Raw genomic sequence first — 18,209 nt, forward strand, 5'->3', positions numbered from 1 at the left:
ACTGAATCTGGACTGGAGTCTAGATGATTTAATCCAATAATAATAATAGTTATTATTATAGTTATAATAATAATATTATAATAATAATTATTATATATTATTATAACTCTTCTGCTCCTTTAGAGTTAGTGGAATAGATCAACTTTGAGTCCCATGTAATAACAATTCACCAAAAATAATAATCTCTGTGTAGCTGGAACCTGTTTTTCAAAAACTCCACAAAAACATGATGTCTAGATGTCACTAGAGTGATTCATTTTAAAGGTAACTTTATTTATTTTTACTGTTAAACTTAAATCTCCAGCATGGGAAAGAGGGATGATCTCAGGTTTTCTTGACAGGACAGAACAAGCTTTTTTTACTGCTGTCTGTCAGAACCTGCATGTTGTTGTGGTTCATTAATCTAGAAGTGATTTTAGGATCAGTGAAAATTGTTCTTTCAGTTTATCTCATAATAACTCAATCTGCTCTTTTCTGAAACATTTTTGATCCACATGAGCAGGAAGGAGAACCTGTTGATAAAAATCATAAACTGATTGTCACCAACATTTCAGCCTGAGATCCTCTTGGAAAAACCAAGAGTTTGTGTTTTTATAGCTAACTGGTTAAAAGGCCTGTTGTTGTTTTTTATGTTTTATTAAAGTTTTGAACTGAATTATCTTTGCAGTCGACAAAATCACCTCAATGAGATTCAGATTAAAAAAAGATTCAAATATAAATTCAAAAATACTTTATTGGTCCCAAAGGGTAATTAAATAGATAAAATAAATTAAGATACTATAAACTTTCTCATCATAATTTCCACCATGATCTTCACCCATCAGAGAAACCAGTTCTATTCTTTCTCTCTGCTGGTGAAAAACACTGATCTTATTTCAACCTTCAGTTTCTTTTTATAAACAAGCTTTAGGAAAATAACATGTTTGAACATTACAGACTCTATTAAAGGTTTGTTATGACATGAAATAATTGTATATATTTCCTTCTGTGCAACTTCTGCTCCTGGTTCTGAAACTACGATTCAGTTTAACTGTTTCACCCTTTCAATGTTTGACTCAAATGTTTCTGCCTGCAGGCTTTAGGTGTTTACCAGCAGTAACATTATTTGGTTCAACTGAAATCCTCAGTGGTTTCTCTCTTGTTAGAGACGTTTTCTCCTCCTGCTGTTCAAATTCACCTGATGGTCGACTTTTCATTTGTTCATATTTGATGATGTCACAGCAGGAAAATCAGCAGAACATTTATAGTACTGACATCCATGTTCTCTGATATCAGATTTCTCCAACAAATAAGTGATTTTTATAATATTTGTTAAAATTATTTTTACAACGTGGTATTAAAATAATAAAAACTTTTCATCAATTTTCAAAATGTTTCATTCAGTAAAGAGTCTGCGGAGTTCAGAGTTTGTGATGATTATGGGAATAAATGGTCTCTGATTGAAGAAGTTTTCCAAAATAATCATAAAAAGCTTTTATATGATATTTTAATAAGGGAAAAACATGGAACAATGTTCAGTTAAAAACCATGAGAAACCACAAACAAACAGTTTTATCTCTGATCTATATGAGGGAAACTGATTCCTAAAACATATTATGACATGGTGACACATTTCAATGTTAGTTCTGACATTTGTCCTGGTTCTGCTTTGTCATTTTAACCAGTATAGTCTTGGGTTTATATAAATCATTTCTATTTATAGAACCTCAACTGAAACCATTTGATCTTCATTTTGATGAAAACTCCTAAATAAAAGCTTCAGATTATAAACTGGAGCCATCAGAAGATTTAAAATCAGAGTTAAATCCTTTAAAATAAAACATTTCTGTTGGCTGGACCAATATCTGCCATTTCTGATCTGGACCAGAGTTTTTCTCTGGACAATAAATAATACTTCATATCAGCTGCATGTTTTTGTTCTTTACCAAAATAAAGAAGCTCTGATGAATCCTGACTTTCTGTTGTTTCATCACTCAGACCTGTCAGCTTGTTTCTGTCGTTTCTTGTTTTGATCCAAAGTTATGCTGTCGGTTGATCTATTATTTATTTACTTTGACTAGACCCTCCTCCTTGTCTGTCAGCCTTCTGCTGGGATTAACAAGCTGCTGCGGTTGATCTGATTGTTTGATGAAGGAGTGAAACAGTTTTCAAAACAAAATTAATGTTTATATTTTAAATTTTGTATGAAGTCAATTCAGAGAATATTTCTGTTATTTTTATAAGTAAAGAAAATGTTACATTTTGAAACTAGAAAACTCTCCAAGAGTGCTTTTTATTTTGAGTGAGTCGAAAACTTCCTCCTGAAAAACTTTGGGATTTTTTTTCTGAATGTTAATATGATACAAGATCAGTCACAACACATTCACTCTCACACCTGGGAACTGTGCCTGAAGAAATATGTGCTTAGACTCGCCCTTTGTCTTCTGTTGCATTATGCAAAACCACAGCTTGCCACAAACTAAAACATGAAAAACCACAAAACTGAAAGCAAAAATGTTTCTGTGCTCTGGTCTCTTCCCTCTCTGCCTCCAGCGATCATCAGGAGACATTCAGGGTAGGAAAAGTGTTGGTTCTGATCCAACGAAGCTTCAACATCTTAAAAAACAAAAACATTAATATCCAGCAACAAAAAGAAGAAACCAAGTCATTTATAAATTAAAAATATCAGAATTTCTCAATTTCAAAATCAAAACTGTCTTTTTTTTTATTTTTCATCAAAACACAATTCGCTGATAAGTCTCTATTATTTAGAAACAAATTCTGATTATGTTGCTGTGTTTACTATTCTCCACCAGAGGGCGCAGTAACGCCAGTAACCCATATAATGCCGGTTCAATGGAGCTCAGCGTGTTGAGGACAAAGTCCATCAGTTTCTGTATCGATGTGAATGAACGAATGAACTAACCCTCATCATGGAGCATCAGATAAAGTTGAGAGATGCCATTTTGGATCTTTATGGACTTTTACTGCAGTGAAATCTGAACCAGAGGAAAGTATTTAATGGTCACCATGGAAACTGGAGGAAGAAATAAAACACTTAATTGATATAAATGGTGAATTTGTTTGCAGCTGTCATCTCTTCATGCCGTCTGGTTGGCCTTGGACTGATGAAGTTTTGGGAATGCACCTTTAATTTCAGATCTGCTGCTCATCTGATTTAACCTGTAGCTGCAAAACTGCACCAGAGGTTGGAGTGATGACGAGTTTCCACTGATTCCTGCAGACTCCAGTGGACCAAACTGTTTGACCTCCTTTGAGTTTTATGACTTTGAACCTGGAGATCATTCTGGCAGGAAGCTGCGGTACGTTTGACACAAAACCAGAGCTGAGATGAACAAACCACCTTTCTGTCAGTACAGCAGCTCAGGATGGAGGTAACAGCTCTTTGTGCCGTCGTTGGTGAGCAAAAATCAGCTACAATTTATTTTAAGACTCTTTAAAATAATAAGATGGTTTATTTCTGAACCATCTTGTGTTTTATTGATTCTTACTCACTTTTCAGGTTTAGATTTATTTATTTTTCTTTCTCATCTAGAAGAAACTTTAGTAAAACATTTCTCTCAAGTCAAGGTCTAACCTAACCGTAACTAAAATACAACAGAAACAAGAATGTTTTTCATGAAAACCAATAATTACCATATTGTGGGGAAAAGTTTTACTGCTCCTCCAGATCAGATCATTTCCTGCTTTGGTGTTAGCATTGATCGCTATAGATTTATCAGGTCGGATCAATTATTTATGATGAGCAACAGAAACGGATCCCAGCTGCATCAACTCGTCTTTAGTTGTTCAACAGAAACACTGCTGAGAAAATTCAAGTAAATGTGATTCTGTTTTAAATAATAATTATAATTTAAATGAGATTAATGTTTTGTTTTCTGATTTAAATCAATCATGAACAGATTCTTAAGAACATTTTCTCCTCTTTGCAGTTTGTCTGAGACTCTTTCCCAGCAGATCCCAGTTCTTCCTGTATGAATCTTTGACTCTGAGCTGTGAGGGAAACTCGTCTGAGTTCAGAGTCCGAAGAAATACATCAAAACAAATAAATGAATTCTGTCCTCAGTATTTAACTCAAATTGATAAAACTGAATGCATTTCATCTGAGCTGTATGAAACTGACTCAGGAGTTTACTGGTGTGAATCTGCAGCAGGAGAACGCAGCGACGCCGTTTACATCAGAGTAACAGGTGAGATGAAACTCAGACTGACTCAGTGTGAGGAGAGACGACCTGTTTGTGGTCTGGCAGACAGAAAAGTCTTACAAACACCAAACAGGATGTAGATTAAAACCTGATGAAGTCAAACATTTGAGGTTTAGTCTCTCAAACTTCTCTTTAGTCTCAGATTACAGAAATATTAAAATCAGACATCAGAGGTTTGATCTTCTCAGCTTGACGACTGTTTCTGTTTCTCCTCATGAATCAGAGCAACAAATATCTAGAAATGTTACATGAAGGCAACGCAGGTCTACAGGATGATGGAGTTTTAGGACCATACTAAGAAAATAATAAAAAATAAAATTAGGAGAATAAAGTTATAACATATTATGAAAAATAAAGTCAGAATATTACCAGAATGAAGTCATATTAGAATAAATTATAAAGTTGAATTAATAAGAGAACAAAGTGAAGATTACGAGAAAAAAGTCAAAATAACACGAGAATAAAATTCTAATAATATGAGAATGAATTCCTATTTTGAGAATAAAGTCATAAAATTAGCAGAATAAATTTTATTGTATTTCTTTTCTGAAACTCTGTCATACTAGAGATTATCAAATCTATAATACACAGATTAACTATGTAGCTGTTCTCCTGCATGTTTCATGTAAAGTGAAAATATAACTCAGCTATTATTTGCAATTAATTAATTTTTAAAAAGTATTTATTGATTGGTTTATTGTTTATTGACACTGAGATTAAATCTGATAGAGTCAGCTCAAACATCACAGGCTCACATGTAAAATGAGTAAAACATGTTCATAAAAGGTTTGTTTTCTCGTTAAATATTCAACGTTTTGTTTCTCAGATGGACCTCTGATCCTGGACAGTCCTGAACATCCAGTTAGTGAAGGAGAAAATCTGACTCTTCACTGCAGATTCAGGCCACCATTATCCTCCAGTCTAACTGGTTTCTATAGAAACGGGGTTCTGGTCGGGAGCAGCTCTACGGGACGGTTCACCATCCGGAGCGTTTCTAAATCTGATGAAGGATTTTACAAATGTAACGCCTCTGAAGTCGGAGAATCAGCAGAAACCTGGGTGGCAGTGAGAGGTGAGGAAATCTCAACACGACGTCTCTGTTATCAATCTATCAATAAATCAATAAACAAGTTTATTTGTACAGCATATTTCATCAACATGACATTTCAAAGTGCTTTGAAAACAAACCAAAAAACAGGAACAGGCATTACTTATGAGTCTGACTGCAGCTTAAAGCTCCACTTCATGTTTTATTCATCATATTTATGCAAGAGACAAAAATATTAATTATTACACTTTTACATTTTCATAGAGCTGCCCGTTCATTTTAAAAAGAATAAACCCAACATTACCTTGTTTTGTAATATTTCTTACTTACATTTATTGGATTAGAATGATGTGAATCCAAACCATCTGAAATAAACACGGAACAAATTCATTTCTGTATTTGAGTTGTTTTGACGACTCTTCAGAGTCTGTGTTTAAATGAACTGATTAGAAACTGAATTACCTAATTATTAATCCCCAGTTTAATGAGAACCATAAAATTTATTTAATTCTGGTTAAATTTGAACATCTTTCTTCAGGAGTTGCGATCGTTTCTGAAGTTCAGAGCAGTTATGGTTTTTATTGAGCTTACAACCTGCTACCAGTTTATATCGAACTGCTACAGTTAAAATACTCCTAAAACTACGTTTTTTCAAAAACAAAGTTATTCAGGCAAATGTAACTGACTAACTGTAACTAGTTGCTTCCCAACTCTGTCCATGTTGTTCATATTTAGGCCAGTTAACCTGCTATGCTTTCAGACCTCAGACGTTTACTGCTGCCCTCGCCCACATGCTGCTTCCTGCTGTGGTCGGCTGTTTTCCGTTGATTATGATGTTGTTGCTCTGAATCTGGAGAAACCACAAAGATCAGTGTCTTTCTAATAAACAAGAATTTCACGTTTTTGTCTTAAAGGACGCAGACCTCAGACGTTTACTGCTGCCCTCGCCCACATGCTGCTTCCTGCTGTGGTCGGCTGTTTTCCGTTGATTATGATGTTGTTGCTCTGCGTCTGGAGGAACCACAACGGTCAGTGTCTTTTCTAATAAACAGAAATTTCACATCCTGCTGCTTTTTGATTGAACGTGCATGAAACGAGAATAAAAAGCTCCATAAGCTATAATAATTATTAAAGTTATTAGAAGATGGTTTCACAGAGATGATTGTTTCCTGTTGAAGGTTGGATTTTATTTCCTGAAATATATAAAGACTCATTTTTAAAACAGATAACTGGTAACAAGGTGTTAAATTCTGCATGAGGAACTGCTGAAAATATCAACAATAACTAATTATAAACTGAGCTGCAAACTTAAATCTGAAAGATTTGCTCTTAATTATAATGAAACATTTCTTATGCATCTTCAGTCGATTAGACTAAGAGTTTAATAATAAAAGATGAACTTCAATGACTTTCTTTTTGCCAACTTAATGACTTAATTTAGATTTGGCTCAGCAAATGGAATCTGAGCTTCGACCCACATTTATTGTTTAATCCATTTCAAATCCAGCGGCTGTGTAACAATGAATTGTTTATTTCTGCAGAGTCAGTGGACAGCGTTGTGTCCTACACCGTCACACAGGAAGGAAAAACTCACCGAATCACAGGTGAACCAGTTAAAAAGTTCCTCAATCACTCTGTCGATCTGAGTTAAATGGTGTAAACTGATCCATTTTTTGGAAAATTACTGACATTAACCATTTAGAACAACAGAGCCTGAATGCATCATAAACATAAGAAACAGTTACAGCTGAGGGGTTGAAAACTATTTATATGAAGTAATTTTCTCTTCTTTCTAGTAACAAACTACGCCGATGCGTTTACATGATTTTGTCAACTTTTTTTAATTTTAACTTGGCCAGGTTAAAAATAAAAGCGACCATCACCATGGTAACAGGAACTACAACAAGCAGCAATAAAGTAATAAAAATAAAACAAGAAACATTTATTTTTTCTTCACTTAGTTAATTTACAAACACAAAAATAGAAAAATAACATAAAATTCCTACTTTAGCCAATAAGAGAGCATTTGGTGACGGACAGACAGACAGATCATTTTGAAGCATAACTGCTGGAGAAACTATACTTTTGAGAAGTCCAGTGATTTTTTTTCTGTCTTGTTGTTGTTGTTCTTCCAGAACCTCAGGACGGACCGGTTCTAGGACGGGTTCGGTACGTCAGAGACAGTCTGACGGAAGGACGGCTCAGGACTCAGAACCATCAGTCCAGATTCAGGACTGAAAACTCCAGAGGCTCTTTATGAAAAGACCTGGAGAAGAAGGCAGAAAGATTAGATTTTTGACAGAAACCTTTTCCACAGATTACACATGAAAAAGGCTTCTTACCCGTATGAATCCTCATATGAATATTTAAATAACTTTTGCAAGTAAAATGTTTTCCACAAGTCTCACGTGAATAACGCTTCTCACCTGTGAGTTCTCATGTGACGAGTTAAAGTGGCTTTTTGCCTGTATTTTTTTCTACAACTTGGACATGAAAAAGGTTTCTCAACGTGTGAATCCTCATGTGAATATTTAAATAACATTTGTAACCAAAATGTTTTCCACAAGTCTCACATGAATAACGCTTCTCACCTGTGTGAGACCTCATGTGACGAGTTAAAGTGCTTTTTTGACTGAATTCTTTTCTACAACTCGGACATGAAAAAGGCTTCTCATCCGTGTGAATCCTCATGTGATTCTTCAAAATCTCCTTTAAATGGTAATGTTTTCCACAGATTGAACATGTGAACGGTTTTTCACCTGTGTGAGTCCTCAAGTGATACAGTAAACCACTCTTGTAACTGTAACTTTTTCCACAGGTTGGACATGTGAAAGGTTTCTCACCAGTGTGAATTTTCATGTGTTGAGTCACAGAATTTTTTAGAGAAAAGGTTTTATCGCAAATTTTACAAGAATATAATTTTTGTTCTGGGTGAGGTTTCTTGTGTGTTTTTTGTTTTGAACTGCAAGTTTTGGTTTTCTGACATCTCTCCTTTTGTTTCTGTTTTTGATCTCTCTTTTTTCCTGGGTCTTCAGAATTGCTTCCTTTCTGATTCTGGTTCTCATGCTCAGCAGAGTCATGAGAGATGAGTTGGTTCCTCTGTGGTTCTGTTTCATTGTGGATTCTTTGTACATTAAGAGGATTCACCAAAATGTCATCAGTCTCCTGTTTCAGCACAAGATGCTCTTCATCCTGACTGATGCAGAGTTGCTTCTCTTCCTTTTTGAACTGTTGATGTTCTGGTTCCTCTTGCTCCTCTTTAATCTGCAGAGGTTCAGGTTCCTTTTGTTCATGTTTTATTTTCAGAGGTTCTGGTTCCTCTTGATTTAAAGTGGAGTTTTCCTCCTGGATGCTGGGCTCTTTGAGAACTTCCTCCTTTTTACACAGATCTGGACAAAAAACAAAAGCTTTTACATGTCTAGTTTTTGTACTACAGCAGACTAAATATTTCTATATAGTGAGTTTTAAAGACATATTCACAAGTTATTTAAATATGCAAATATGTTTTGCACCATTTGTTTTGGATTATTTGGGACAAAACTATAATTTTTTTCAAAAGTTTGATTCAAAGACTACAATTTGTGTCTTAAGAATTTGAAGAAGTGTGTAACTGCTGTTTCACATTTATGGATAACTGAAAGAAAATCTACAATTACAAAACTCCTAAACTTCAACTTCTCAGTGACAGGGCACAAATAGCTTTCACCAAAATGACTCCATATTCGACTCCCATGCAGGAGTTTTTATTGATTCTGGAGGTTTACAGATCAGCAACTTGGTGTTGGAAGCTGTTTTTTTTCTCCTCTTTTTAGTTCACAGAGGTCCATCGTCTGGTTAAAATTGCATGAGTTTTAACATACTCAACATTAATGTATGAGTAAACACTTAAATTTGTTATATATTTATACAGAGAACATAAAATATACAGGAAAATACGGGAAAAACCTAAACAATGATAAATATAAGATTAAACATAAAACTAATCATTTTCAACAAAACTTTAACCAGCTAAAGAAGCTACAGATTTAAAATTTATTATCGAAGGTGAAAAGAATACACAAAAATTGTACTCAGGTAATAGCAGCACTACTTCGACATATTTCTACTTAAATAAGAGTAAAAAGGTATTTGATGAAAGGTTTACTCAGGTACAGAATAACTGCTCAAATTAACAATCATTTGATGTTTAAAAAGTACATAATCAGACGGACCAAAATATAAAGTTAAATGAAAATTTTGTTGGTTTTTTTTAAGGAAGAAAATTACAATTATTTATGTAAGCAACAAAAAAATAACAAAATAAGAAAATAATCTCTTTTCCTATCTTCTCCCTGGCTATTTTTAACCTGTTTCTAGCTCTAATCAGTAAAACATGACGGTGTTTTGTACCTATTCCGTCCGAGACCATCCGGGGTGTCCGCCTGAAATCCATCAGTCTGCGCTGATCCTCCATCTCTTCCTCGATCTTATTAACGTTGATTTCTTTCAACGCTGTGAATGTTTCTTCAGCAGGAGTTACCTGCTCGTTGATAAACTCTCTCTGAGGCTGAACTGAAGAAATATTTACCGCAAACACTCAAATGTTTAGCTACACCTCAAACCCGTCCTCAGAAAACAAAACAAAACAAACACTAAGGCTAGCCCGTGTGCTCTGTTTTTATCTTCCCCGTGTTTCACTGTGGCTGTACTGAAGAAACTGTGAATGATTTATAAGTTCCGTTTTGACTCACCTCTTTTAACATAGAGTTATATTCAGCAAATTAAAATATTGTTGAAATGTTCTTTTAAGACAAGGTACGTACAATAATTACTCATAGACTGAGGTTCCAAACCTTTTATTTCTGTTAATTATGGTGAATTTCGCACACACTACAACCAACCTCTACTGTCTGACTTCATTCAGTCACTGAAACATTTGATCCTATTTAATAATCTGAAACAAAACATTTTATGACTAAACATCTTGAATGTTTGAGCTGCAGGAACATGTTTCTGTCACAAGATGGCAGCACTGTGACGTAATCATAAAAATCTGTAATTTAAGTTAATATTTTTTTTATTATTTCTTAATGATGACTATAAAACCTGTCCTAGATAAATGGATGAATGGAATGGTTTTTTTGTCACTTAAAGTTAAATAAAGCTTGTCTTTAATCAATCCAGAAGTAAAGAAATACAATTTTCTTTTACTAATGTATTATTTTAAGATTAAAATATTTCAATGCAGCAATAAAATCAGAAACTACAAAATATAAAAACACAGTAAAATTCTTTTCTCTTTTCTTTAATTCTCAATATTAAAGACTTCTTTTCTCTTATTCCACTAAAACAGTTAGCTAATCTGTTGCTATTTGGAGACTAATATTTTTATGGTGACTTTTCACCACCAGAGGGCGCAGGAATGCCAATGAAGCTCAGCAGTGTTGAGGACAAAGTCCATCCGTTTCAGTGTCAATGTTAATCTTCAAGTATCTTTATCTGATGGAGCACCAGATAAAGTTGTGAGACGCCATTTTGGATATGATTGGACTTTTACTGGAGTGAAATCTGAACCAGAGGAAAGTATTTAATGGTCACCATAGAAACTGGAGGAATAAATAAAACACTTATTTCATATAAATGGTGAATGGCTGCCAATGTTTGCAGCTGTCATCTCTTCATGCCGTCTGTTTGGCCTTGGACTGATGAGGTTTGGGAATGCACCTTTAATTTCAGATCTGCTGCTCATCTGATATAACCTGTAGCTGCAAACTGCACCAGAGGTTGGAGTGATGACGAGTTTCCACTGATTCCTGCAGACTCCAGTGGACCAAAGTGTTTGACCTACACTGAGTTTGAAAGCTTTGAACCTGGAGATCCTTTTGGCTCAAAACTGCAATACATTTGACAAAACAACCAGAGCTGAGATGAACAAAGCATCTCTCAATACCTTACATCATTGTAACTACTTCAATGCTCACTGTTTGAGGAGCTATTTCACCAAATATTTTTATAAACTCACTACATTAAAAATTTTTTATATATAAATATATATATAATTACACAATGTTTAGCTCATCAAGGAAAAATGAAATAGACAAATAGAATTGTGAACCAACAAAACCCAGTCTGAAATCTGCTACTGAATGAAAATAAAAATACTTAAACAAAACTTTACTATGCAGAGTAACTTTTCACAAGGACAGAGATAATGCACGTTTACACAACAAGACAATTCTCAGAGTTGACTATGGTTGAATAAACCTCATGTCTGCATCAGTGCCTTCAAATCAACAGAAATATTTATTTTTGTCCTGAATCTCAAACAGAAAATTAAAAATATATATATATGTTATTCGGATTAAAATTTAGACAAACATATTTTTTCCCAACGGACAATTTCTTTGTGGCCTACTAGCGCATACATTTCATTCAGTAAGAGCTAACATGTATCCACTAACCAAAATCATCGAAGTAAAACAAAATACAATGTACAATAACTCTTAAAGCATTCAAACTCATTTTTCAATTAAGAAAAAATTAATTTGGAAACAATCTCACTTAAAAAGAAACATGTTAATGGAAAGGTAAAACAACCAGAATAAGATGATTTCTTATTTGAAATGCTTTTTTAACAAAGCTGATACATTTTCTAAATGTCATCCAGGTATAAATACTCCACTTCCAAACAGCAAGTTACTGAGAAAATTTATACTTAAGGCTCAAATTATGCCATCATGTGCTCTCTGACATGAATAGTTAAATTGTTTCTCCGAGTGAAACTTTTTCCACAAGTCACACAAGAGAAAGGCTTCTCACCTGTGTGACTTCTGATATGACGAAGTAAATGAGATTGAAACCGAAAAGTTTTTCCACAAGTCACACAAGAAAAAGACTTCTGACCTTTGTGAACTTTAAAGTGTGCAGAAAGATTACCTTTTAGAGGGAAAGTCTTTCCACAGATCACACACAAAAGCTTCTCACCCGTGTGAAACCTCATGTGGTTCTTTAAACTGTCCTTTAAATGGTATTGCTTTCCACAGATTGAACATGTGAATGGTTTTTCACCTCTGTAAATTTTTAAGTGGTAAATTAAATTTTTCTTGTATCTGTAACTTTTTCCACAGGTTGGACATGTGAAAGGTTTCTCTCCCGTGTGAATTCTCATGTGTCTAGGCAAGGAATTCTTTCGAGGAAAGATTTTATGGCAAATTTTACAAGAATATAATTTTTGGTTTGGACTGCCGGTTGTACTTTTCTGCTGTTTGGTTTTCTGGCATCTCTCATTTTGTTTCTGTTCTTCCTTTCTCTTTTTTCCTGGATCTTCAAAATTGCTTCTTTCCTGATCCTGGTTCTCATCCTCAGCAGAGCCATGAGAGATGAGTTGGTTCATCTGTGGTTCTGTTTCATTGTGAATTCTTTTCATATCATAAGGACTCATGAAAACATGATCTGTCTCCTGTTTCAGCACAAGATGCTCTTCATCCTGACTGATGCAGAGTTGCTTCTCTTCCTCTTTGAACTCTTGATGTTCTGGTTCTTCTTGTTCTTGTTTTATCTGCTGAGGTTCCGGTTCTTCTTGTTCTATCTGCAGAGGTTCTGGTTCTTCTGGTTCTTGTTTTATCTGCAGAGGTTCTGGTTCTTCTTGTTCTTGTTTTATCTGCAGAGGTTCTGGTTCTTCTTGTTCTTGTTTTATCTGCAGAGGTTCTGGTTCTTGTTGTTCTTGTTTTATCTGCAGAGGTTCTGGTTTTATCTGCAGAGGTTCTGGTTCTTCTTGTTCTTGTTTTATCTGCAGAGGTTCTGGTTTTATCTGCAGAGGTTCTGGTTTCTCTTGAGCTAACGTGGAGTTTTCCACCTGGTTGCTGGGCTCATTGAGAACCTCCTCTTCTCTACACAGACCTGGACAAAAAGAAAAAAACAAAAGCTTTGAAAATGTCAGTTAGAGGTCAAACCCTTCAATTTAATCCATTGATGCATTTAAACAAGATTTTCTTGGATTAACATAAAATTAAAAACTTATAATTCTGAAAAGTGCTTTGTGATCTCAACTATTGAAACTTGCAGATTAACAAATGATTAAGTAACTGTCTGGCAATAAGAAGCTTTCTAGTATTTAGCAAACAAAAATAATTTTTGGGGAAAAAAATTATTTGAGAAATGTTTCTTCTAGTCAAATATGAAGCTGAAATTGATTTCCGGTTCTGGAAATAGCTAAAGGGCAATTTCACCCAATTTTTCACTACCTTCCTCATCTTTAATCTATTCTAGAAAAAGAACACATAGACACTTCAAATTTGGACTGGATTATTTTGCTCTAATAGCAAAATATTTAAAACTATGTTTGGGATTTGTGAAACTTCACTTAACAGACTGCTGCAGAAGATCTTTCCTTCCAACACCATCTACAATAACTCTTTGAAGAATTAATGAGTTACACCAACACTTAATTTCCCATTGGTATTAATAAAGGGTTTTTGAATTACAATTGAATTTGAAATAAAAACTGCATGGAACAAGTGTGCATAGTAATCTGGACTTCAGTGAAGACTCACAAATCACATAAAGGTTTCACAAATGAGAAAAAGTTTTCCTAAGTCACAAAGATGGTTGTAAATATTATACTGTTAGAGCAGAATAATCCAGTCCATGTTGAAGTGTCTAGGTGTTGTAGTTGTTTTTTTTTTTATAGAATAGATTAAAGATTAGAAAGGTAGTGAAAGATTAGGTGGAATCGCCCTGTAGACATTTTCCGAATGGGAAGCTGGAATCGGAAACCAACTTCAGCTTCGATAGTCAAATTTGTTGTTTTGCAATTATATTAGTAGTTAAATTTTGTGTGCATTCTAGTATTTGAAATTTACACATAACTTTATATTTCTGCCTCGTACCTATCCGGTGTAAGATGATCTTCGGTATCCGGCTGAAATCCATCAGTCTGCGCTGATCCTCCATCTCTTCCTCGATCTTAACGTTGATTTCTTTCAACTCTGTGAATGTTTCTTCAGCAGGAGTTACCTGCTCGTTGATAAACGCTCTCTGAAGCTGAACGGAAGACATTTTTACCGCAAACACTCAAATATTTAGCTAAACCTCAAACCCGTCCTCAGAAAACAAAACAAACGCTAAGGCTAGCCCGTGTGCTCTGTTTTTATCTTCCCCGTGTTTCACTGTGGCTGTACTGAAGAAACTGTGAATGATTTATAAGTTCCGCTTTGAGTAACCACTTTTAACATAGTTATATTCAGTAAATTAAATATTGTTGAATTGTTCTTTTAAGACAAGGTACGTACAATAATTACTCATAGACTGAGGTTCCAAACCTTTTATTTCTGTTAATTATGGTGAATTTCGCACACACTACAACCAACCTCTACTGTCTGACTTCATTCAGTCATTGAAACATTTGATCCTATTTAATAATCTGAAACAAAACATTTCCTGACTGAACATCTTGAACTAAAATCAGTGAGATGGAAACGGAAACACAACCTGCAGCTTATTTATCTCCGCTGAGCTGCAGGAACATGTTTCTGTCACAAGATGGCAGCACTGTGACGTAATCATGAAAATCTGTAATTTAAGTTAATAATTTTTTGTAATTAAGGGTATCCCGTGTGCTCTGTTTTTATCTTCCCCGTGTTTCGCTGTGGTTGTACTGAAGAAATTGTGAACGATTTATAAGTTCCGCTTTGACTCACCTCTTTTAACATACATTAATATTCAGTACATTAAAATATTGTTGAAATATATTTATTTTAGTTACTCAACTCACCCGAGCAAAACACAGTACATATAATAATAACTCAAAGACTGATTATTTAAAACCTTTTATTTCTGTTAATTAAGATGAATTTGTCACATCTGACTGACTGACTTCCTTCAGTCATTTAAACGTTTGATCCTATTTAATAATCTGAACAAAACATTTTCTAGCGAATCATGAAATTAAATCACTGAGATGGTGACAGAAACAAAAACCTGTAGCTTGTTTATATCTGCTGAGCTGCATGAACATGTTTCTGTCACAAGGTGGCAGCACTGTGACGTAATCATGACAGTCTGTAATTTGATTTAATTATGTTTGCCACGATGATGATTAGTAAACTTGTCCTGGAGAGATGGATGAATGGAATTATTTTTTCTTTAAGTTAAATAAAGCCAGTCACTTGATTTAAATGTTTAAGAGATAGAGGCTTGCTAGCTATGACTGACTAATTTCACCTGTTTAGTCGTAGTTGTAGCAGTCAAATCCTTGCACTTCCAATCAACTGGGCACTGACAAGTCAGAAATATATTTATAGACATTAAGTCCATGATTTTAATATAAATATTGGTCATGAACCTTGTGCTAAGCTTTGAGTTATTTCTGTGTTTAGGAATGGTTTTTTGCCGTTCCTGAACGTGTGCTCGCCCAAAATAAGACAAGTGAGACAGGTTTTTGTCACTTTTTATCTGAAATTTAATCTACATCATCATGAAATTTTCTAATACTCTACAAAGTCAAACATCTCAAACAAAAACAAAGACATGTTTCACAAATTAAAGTCTTTTAACTAAAACAAACTTTGAGTACAACAAACATACAATAACTCTAAAAGCATTTAAATTCACTTTTCAATTAAGAAATAATTAATACGGAGACAATCTCACTTAAAAATAAACATTAAAATGGAAAGGTAAAACTACCAGAATAAGATGACTTCTTATTTGGAATGCTTTTTTTAACAAAGCTGCTACATTTTTAAAACGTCATCAAGCTATAATTACTCCACTTCCAAACAGCAAGTTACTTAAATTATGCCATCATGTGATTTCTCATATGAACAGTGAAACTGCTTCTCTGAGGGAAAGTTTTTCCCCAAGTCACACAAGAAAAAGACTTCTCATTTTTGTGAATCCTCATGTGAAGATTTAAATCACATTTGTAACCAAAATGTTTTCCACAAGTCTCACATGAATAACGCTTCTCATCCGTGTGAAACCTCATGTGAATAGCTAAACAGCTGTTACTGGTAAAATTTGTTTTACAGGCCGTACATGAAAAAGGCTTCTCACCCACATGAATCCTCATGTGATTCTTTAAAGCTCCCTTTAAACTGTAATGTTTTCCACAGATTGAACATGTGAACGTTTTTTCACCTGTGTGAATTCTCAAGTGATAAATGAAACTAGTCATGTAACGGAAACGTTTTCCACAGACTGGACATTGGAAACATTTCTCTCCCATGTGAATTTTCATGTGTCTAGGCAAAGAATTCTTTCGAGAAAATGTTTTAGCGCAAATTTTACAACAATATAACTTTTGATGTGGTGAACTTTCTTGTACTTATTTTGTTTTGAACTGTCAGTTTTGCTTTTCTGCTGTTTGGTTTTCTGACATTTCTTCTTTTGTTTCTGTTTTTCATCTCTCTTTTTTCCTGGGTCTTCAGAATTGCTTCCTTCCTGATCCTGGTTCTCATCCTCAGCAGAGCCATGAGAGATGAGTTGGTTCCTCTGTGGTTCTGTTTCATTGTGGATTCTTTCCACATTAAGAGGATTCTCCAAAATGTCATCAGTCTCCTGTTTCAGCACAAGCTGCTCTTCATCCTGACTGATGCAGAGTTGCTTCTCTTCCTCTTTGAACTCTTGATGTTCTGGTTCCTTTTACTGCTGTTTCATCTGCAGAAGTTCTGGTTCCTCTGGATATAAAGTGGAGTTTTCCACCTGGTTGCTGGGCTCATTGAGAACTTCCTCCTCTTTAAACAGAACTGGACAAAAAGATAAAAACAAAAGCTTTTATATGTCAGTCAGAGAATAGAAGTACTTTATTCATCCCAGGAGGGAAATTACTTCGCAGTTGCAGCATAAAGACAAGACAGTAACAACTAGTTGTAGATAAAATAAAATAAATATAAAATATAAAATGCTACAAATTGTAAAATTGTAAAGTGCTGTAAAATATAAAATGCAACTTAAGAGCAGTCCTTACAGAGATTAAAAAATGCAGATATGTATATGTAGTATATGTACAGTAAGTGTGCCACAGTGCAGTTGTGCAAAATTGGGCTGATTAGTGCAGAACAATGATTTATCTTTTATTGTACAGTGAGATGGCATGTGGCAGGAAGGATTTCCTGTATCTGTCCCTACGACAGCAGAGCTGATATAAAGCACTTTGAACTTTCTTGTTGCTGAAATATGCTATGCAAATAAACATGACTGAATTTTATTGAAACGTTCTCGCCTAGTTTTCGATCCATACATCTTGTCCCTAGTGGGGGTGGAGGTGCTGATGCGCGGGGTCACACTGGACTAGTCGGCAGTCTGTCGCAGACTAAGTTTTCTAGCATTTAGCAAATATAAATAATTTTCAGAAATCTATCTAGGCTACAAGACTTTGTCTTTTTACTCAGTGCATTTCAATATTTGGCTTCACCCCGTAAACATTACTAAGTATCGATTTCGATAGTTTTATTTAGAAAAAAAATATTTGGAGAAATGTTTCTTATCAAATTTGTTGTTTTATTTTGTGTTTATTTTAGAATATGAAATTTACAGTTAACTTTATATTTCTGCCTCGTACCTATCCGGTGTAAGATGATCTTCGGTGTCCGAGTAAAATCCATCAGTCTGCGCTGATCCTCCATCTCTTCCTCGATCTTAATGTTGATTTCTTTCAACTCTGTGAATGTTTCTTCAGCAGGAGTTACCTGCTCGTTGATGAACTCTCTCTGAAGACATTTTTACTGAAAACAGGGAAATATTTACCGAAAACACCAAACCTGTCTTCAAACTACCTGAAACTGGACTTAAACTGTAAACGATTTTTAGTTCCGTTTTGAATTTTCCGCTTTGAGCCTCTTCTCAACGTACAATTATTTTAAATATTTTACAATATTAATATAAGGTTAATGTTTCAGTGAGTGAAACACAGTATTAAAGTAATTACACAAACACACGGATGTTTCCAAGCCTTTTATTTCTGTTAATTCTGAGGA

At 34.6% G+C, this 18,209-nt stretch overlaps 1 protein-coding gene across 2 annotated transcripts; it reads right to left on the reverse strand.

The window, feature by feature from the left end:
- Positions 1–7,075: 7,075 nt before the first annotated feature.
- Positions 7,076–9,933, reverse strand: LOC122821033 (zinc finger and SCAN domain-containing protein 31-like). Of its 2 annotated transcripts, XM_044098861.1 has the most exons (4): positions 9,643–9,933; positions 7,856–8,642; positions 7,680–7,688; positions 7,076–7,519 (listed from the first exon to the last, which is right to left on the reverse strand). In XM_044098861.1, exons 1-4 carry the CDS (start codon positions 9,704–9,706, stop codon positions 7,471–7,473), a joined length of 909 nt encoding a protein of 302 aa, XP_043954796.1. In that variant the 5' UTR covers positions 9,707–9,933; the 3' UTR covers positions 7,076–7,470. The 2 variants fall into 2 exon arrangements, with proteins under 2 accessions (XP_043954796.1, XP_043954797.1); XM_044098862.1 differs by lacking the exon at positions 7,680–7,688 and having other exon boundaries at positions 7,845–8,642.
- Between the last annotated feature and the right edge of the window lie 8,276 nt (positions 9,934–18,209).

This window comes from Gambusia affinis, linkage group LG18, assembly GCF_019740435.1.
Source record: "Gambusia affinis linkage group LG18, SWU_Gaff_1.0, whole genome shotgun sequence".
Lineage (NCBI taxonomy): Eukaryota > Metazoa > Chordata > Actinopteri > Cyprinodontiformes > Poeciliidae > Gambusia > Gambusia affinis.

Excerpts from the sequence above, each read along its gene's own strand:
- LOC122821033 (XM_044098861.1), bottom strand. The coding sequence starts at position 9,706 with ATGGAGGATCAGCGCAGACTGATGGATTTCAGGCGGACACCCCGGATG. Across the intron at positions 8,643-9,642 it reads GATGGTCTCGGACGGAATAG|ATCTGTGTAAAAAGGAGGAA; the intron begins GTACAAAACACC and ends TTTTTTGTCCAG.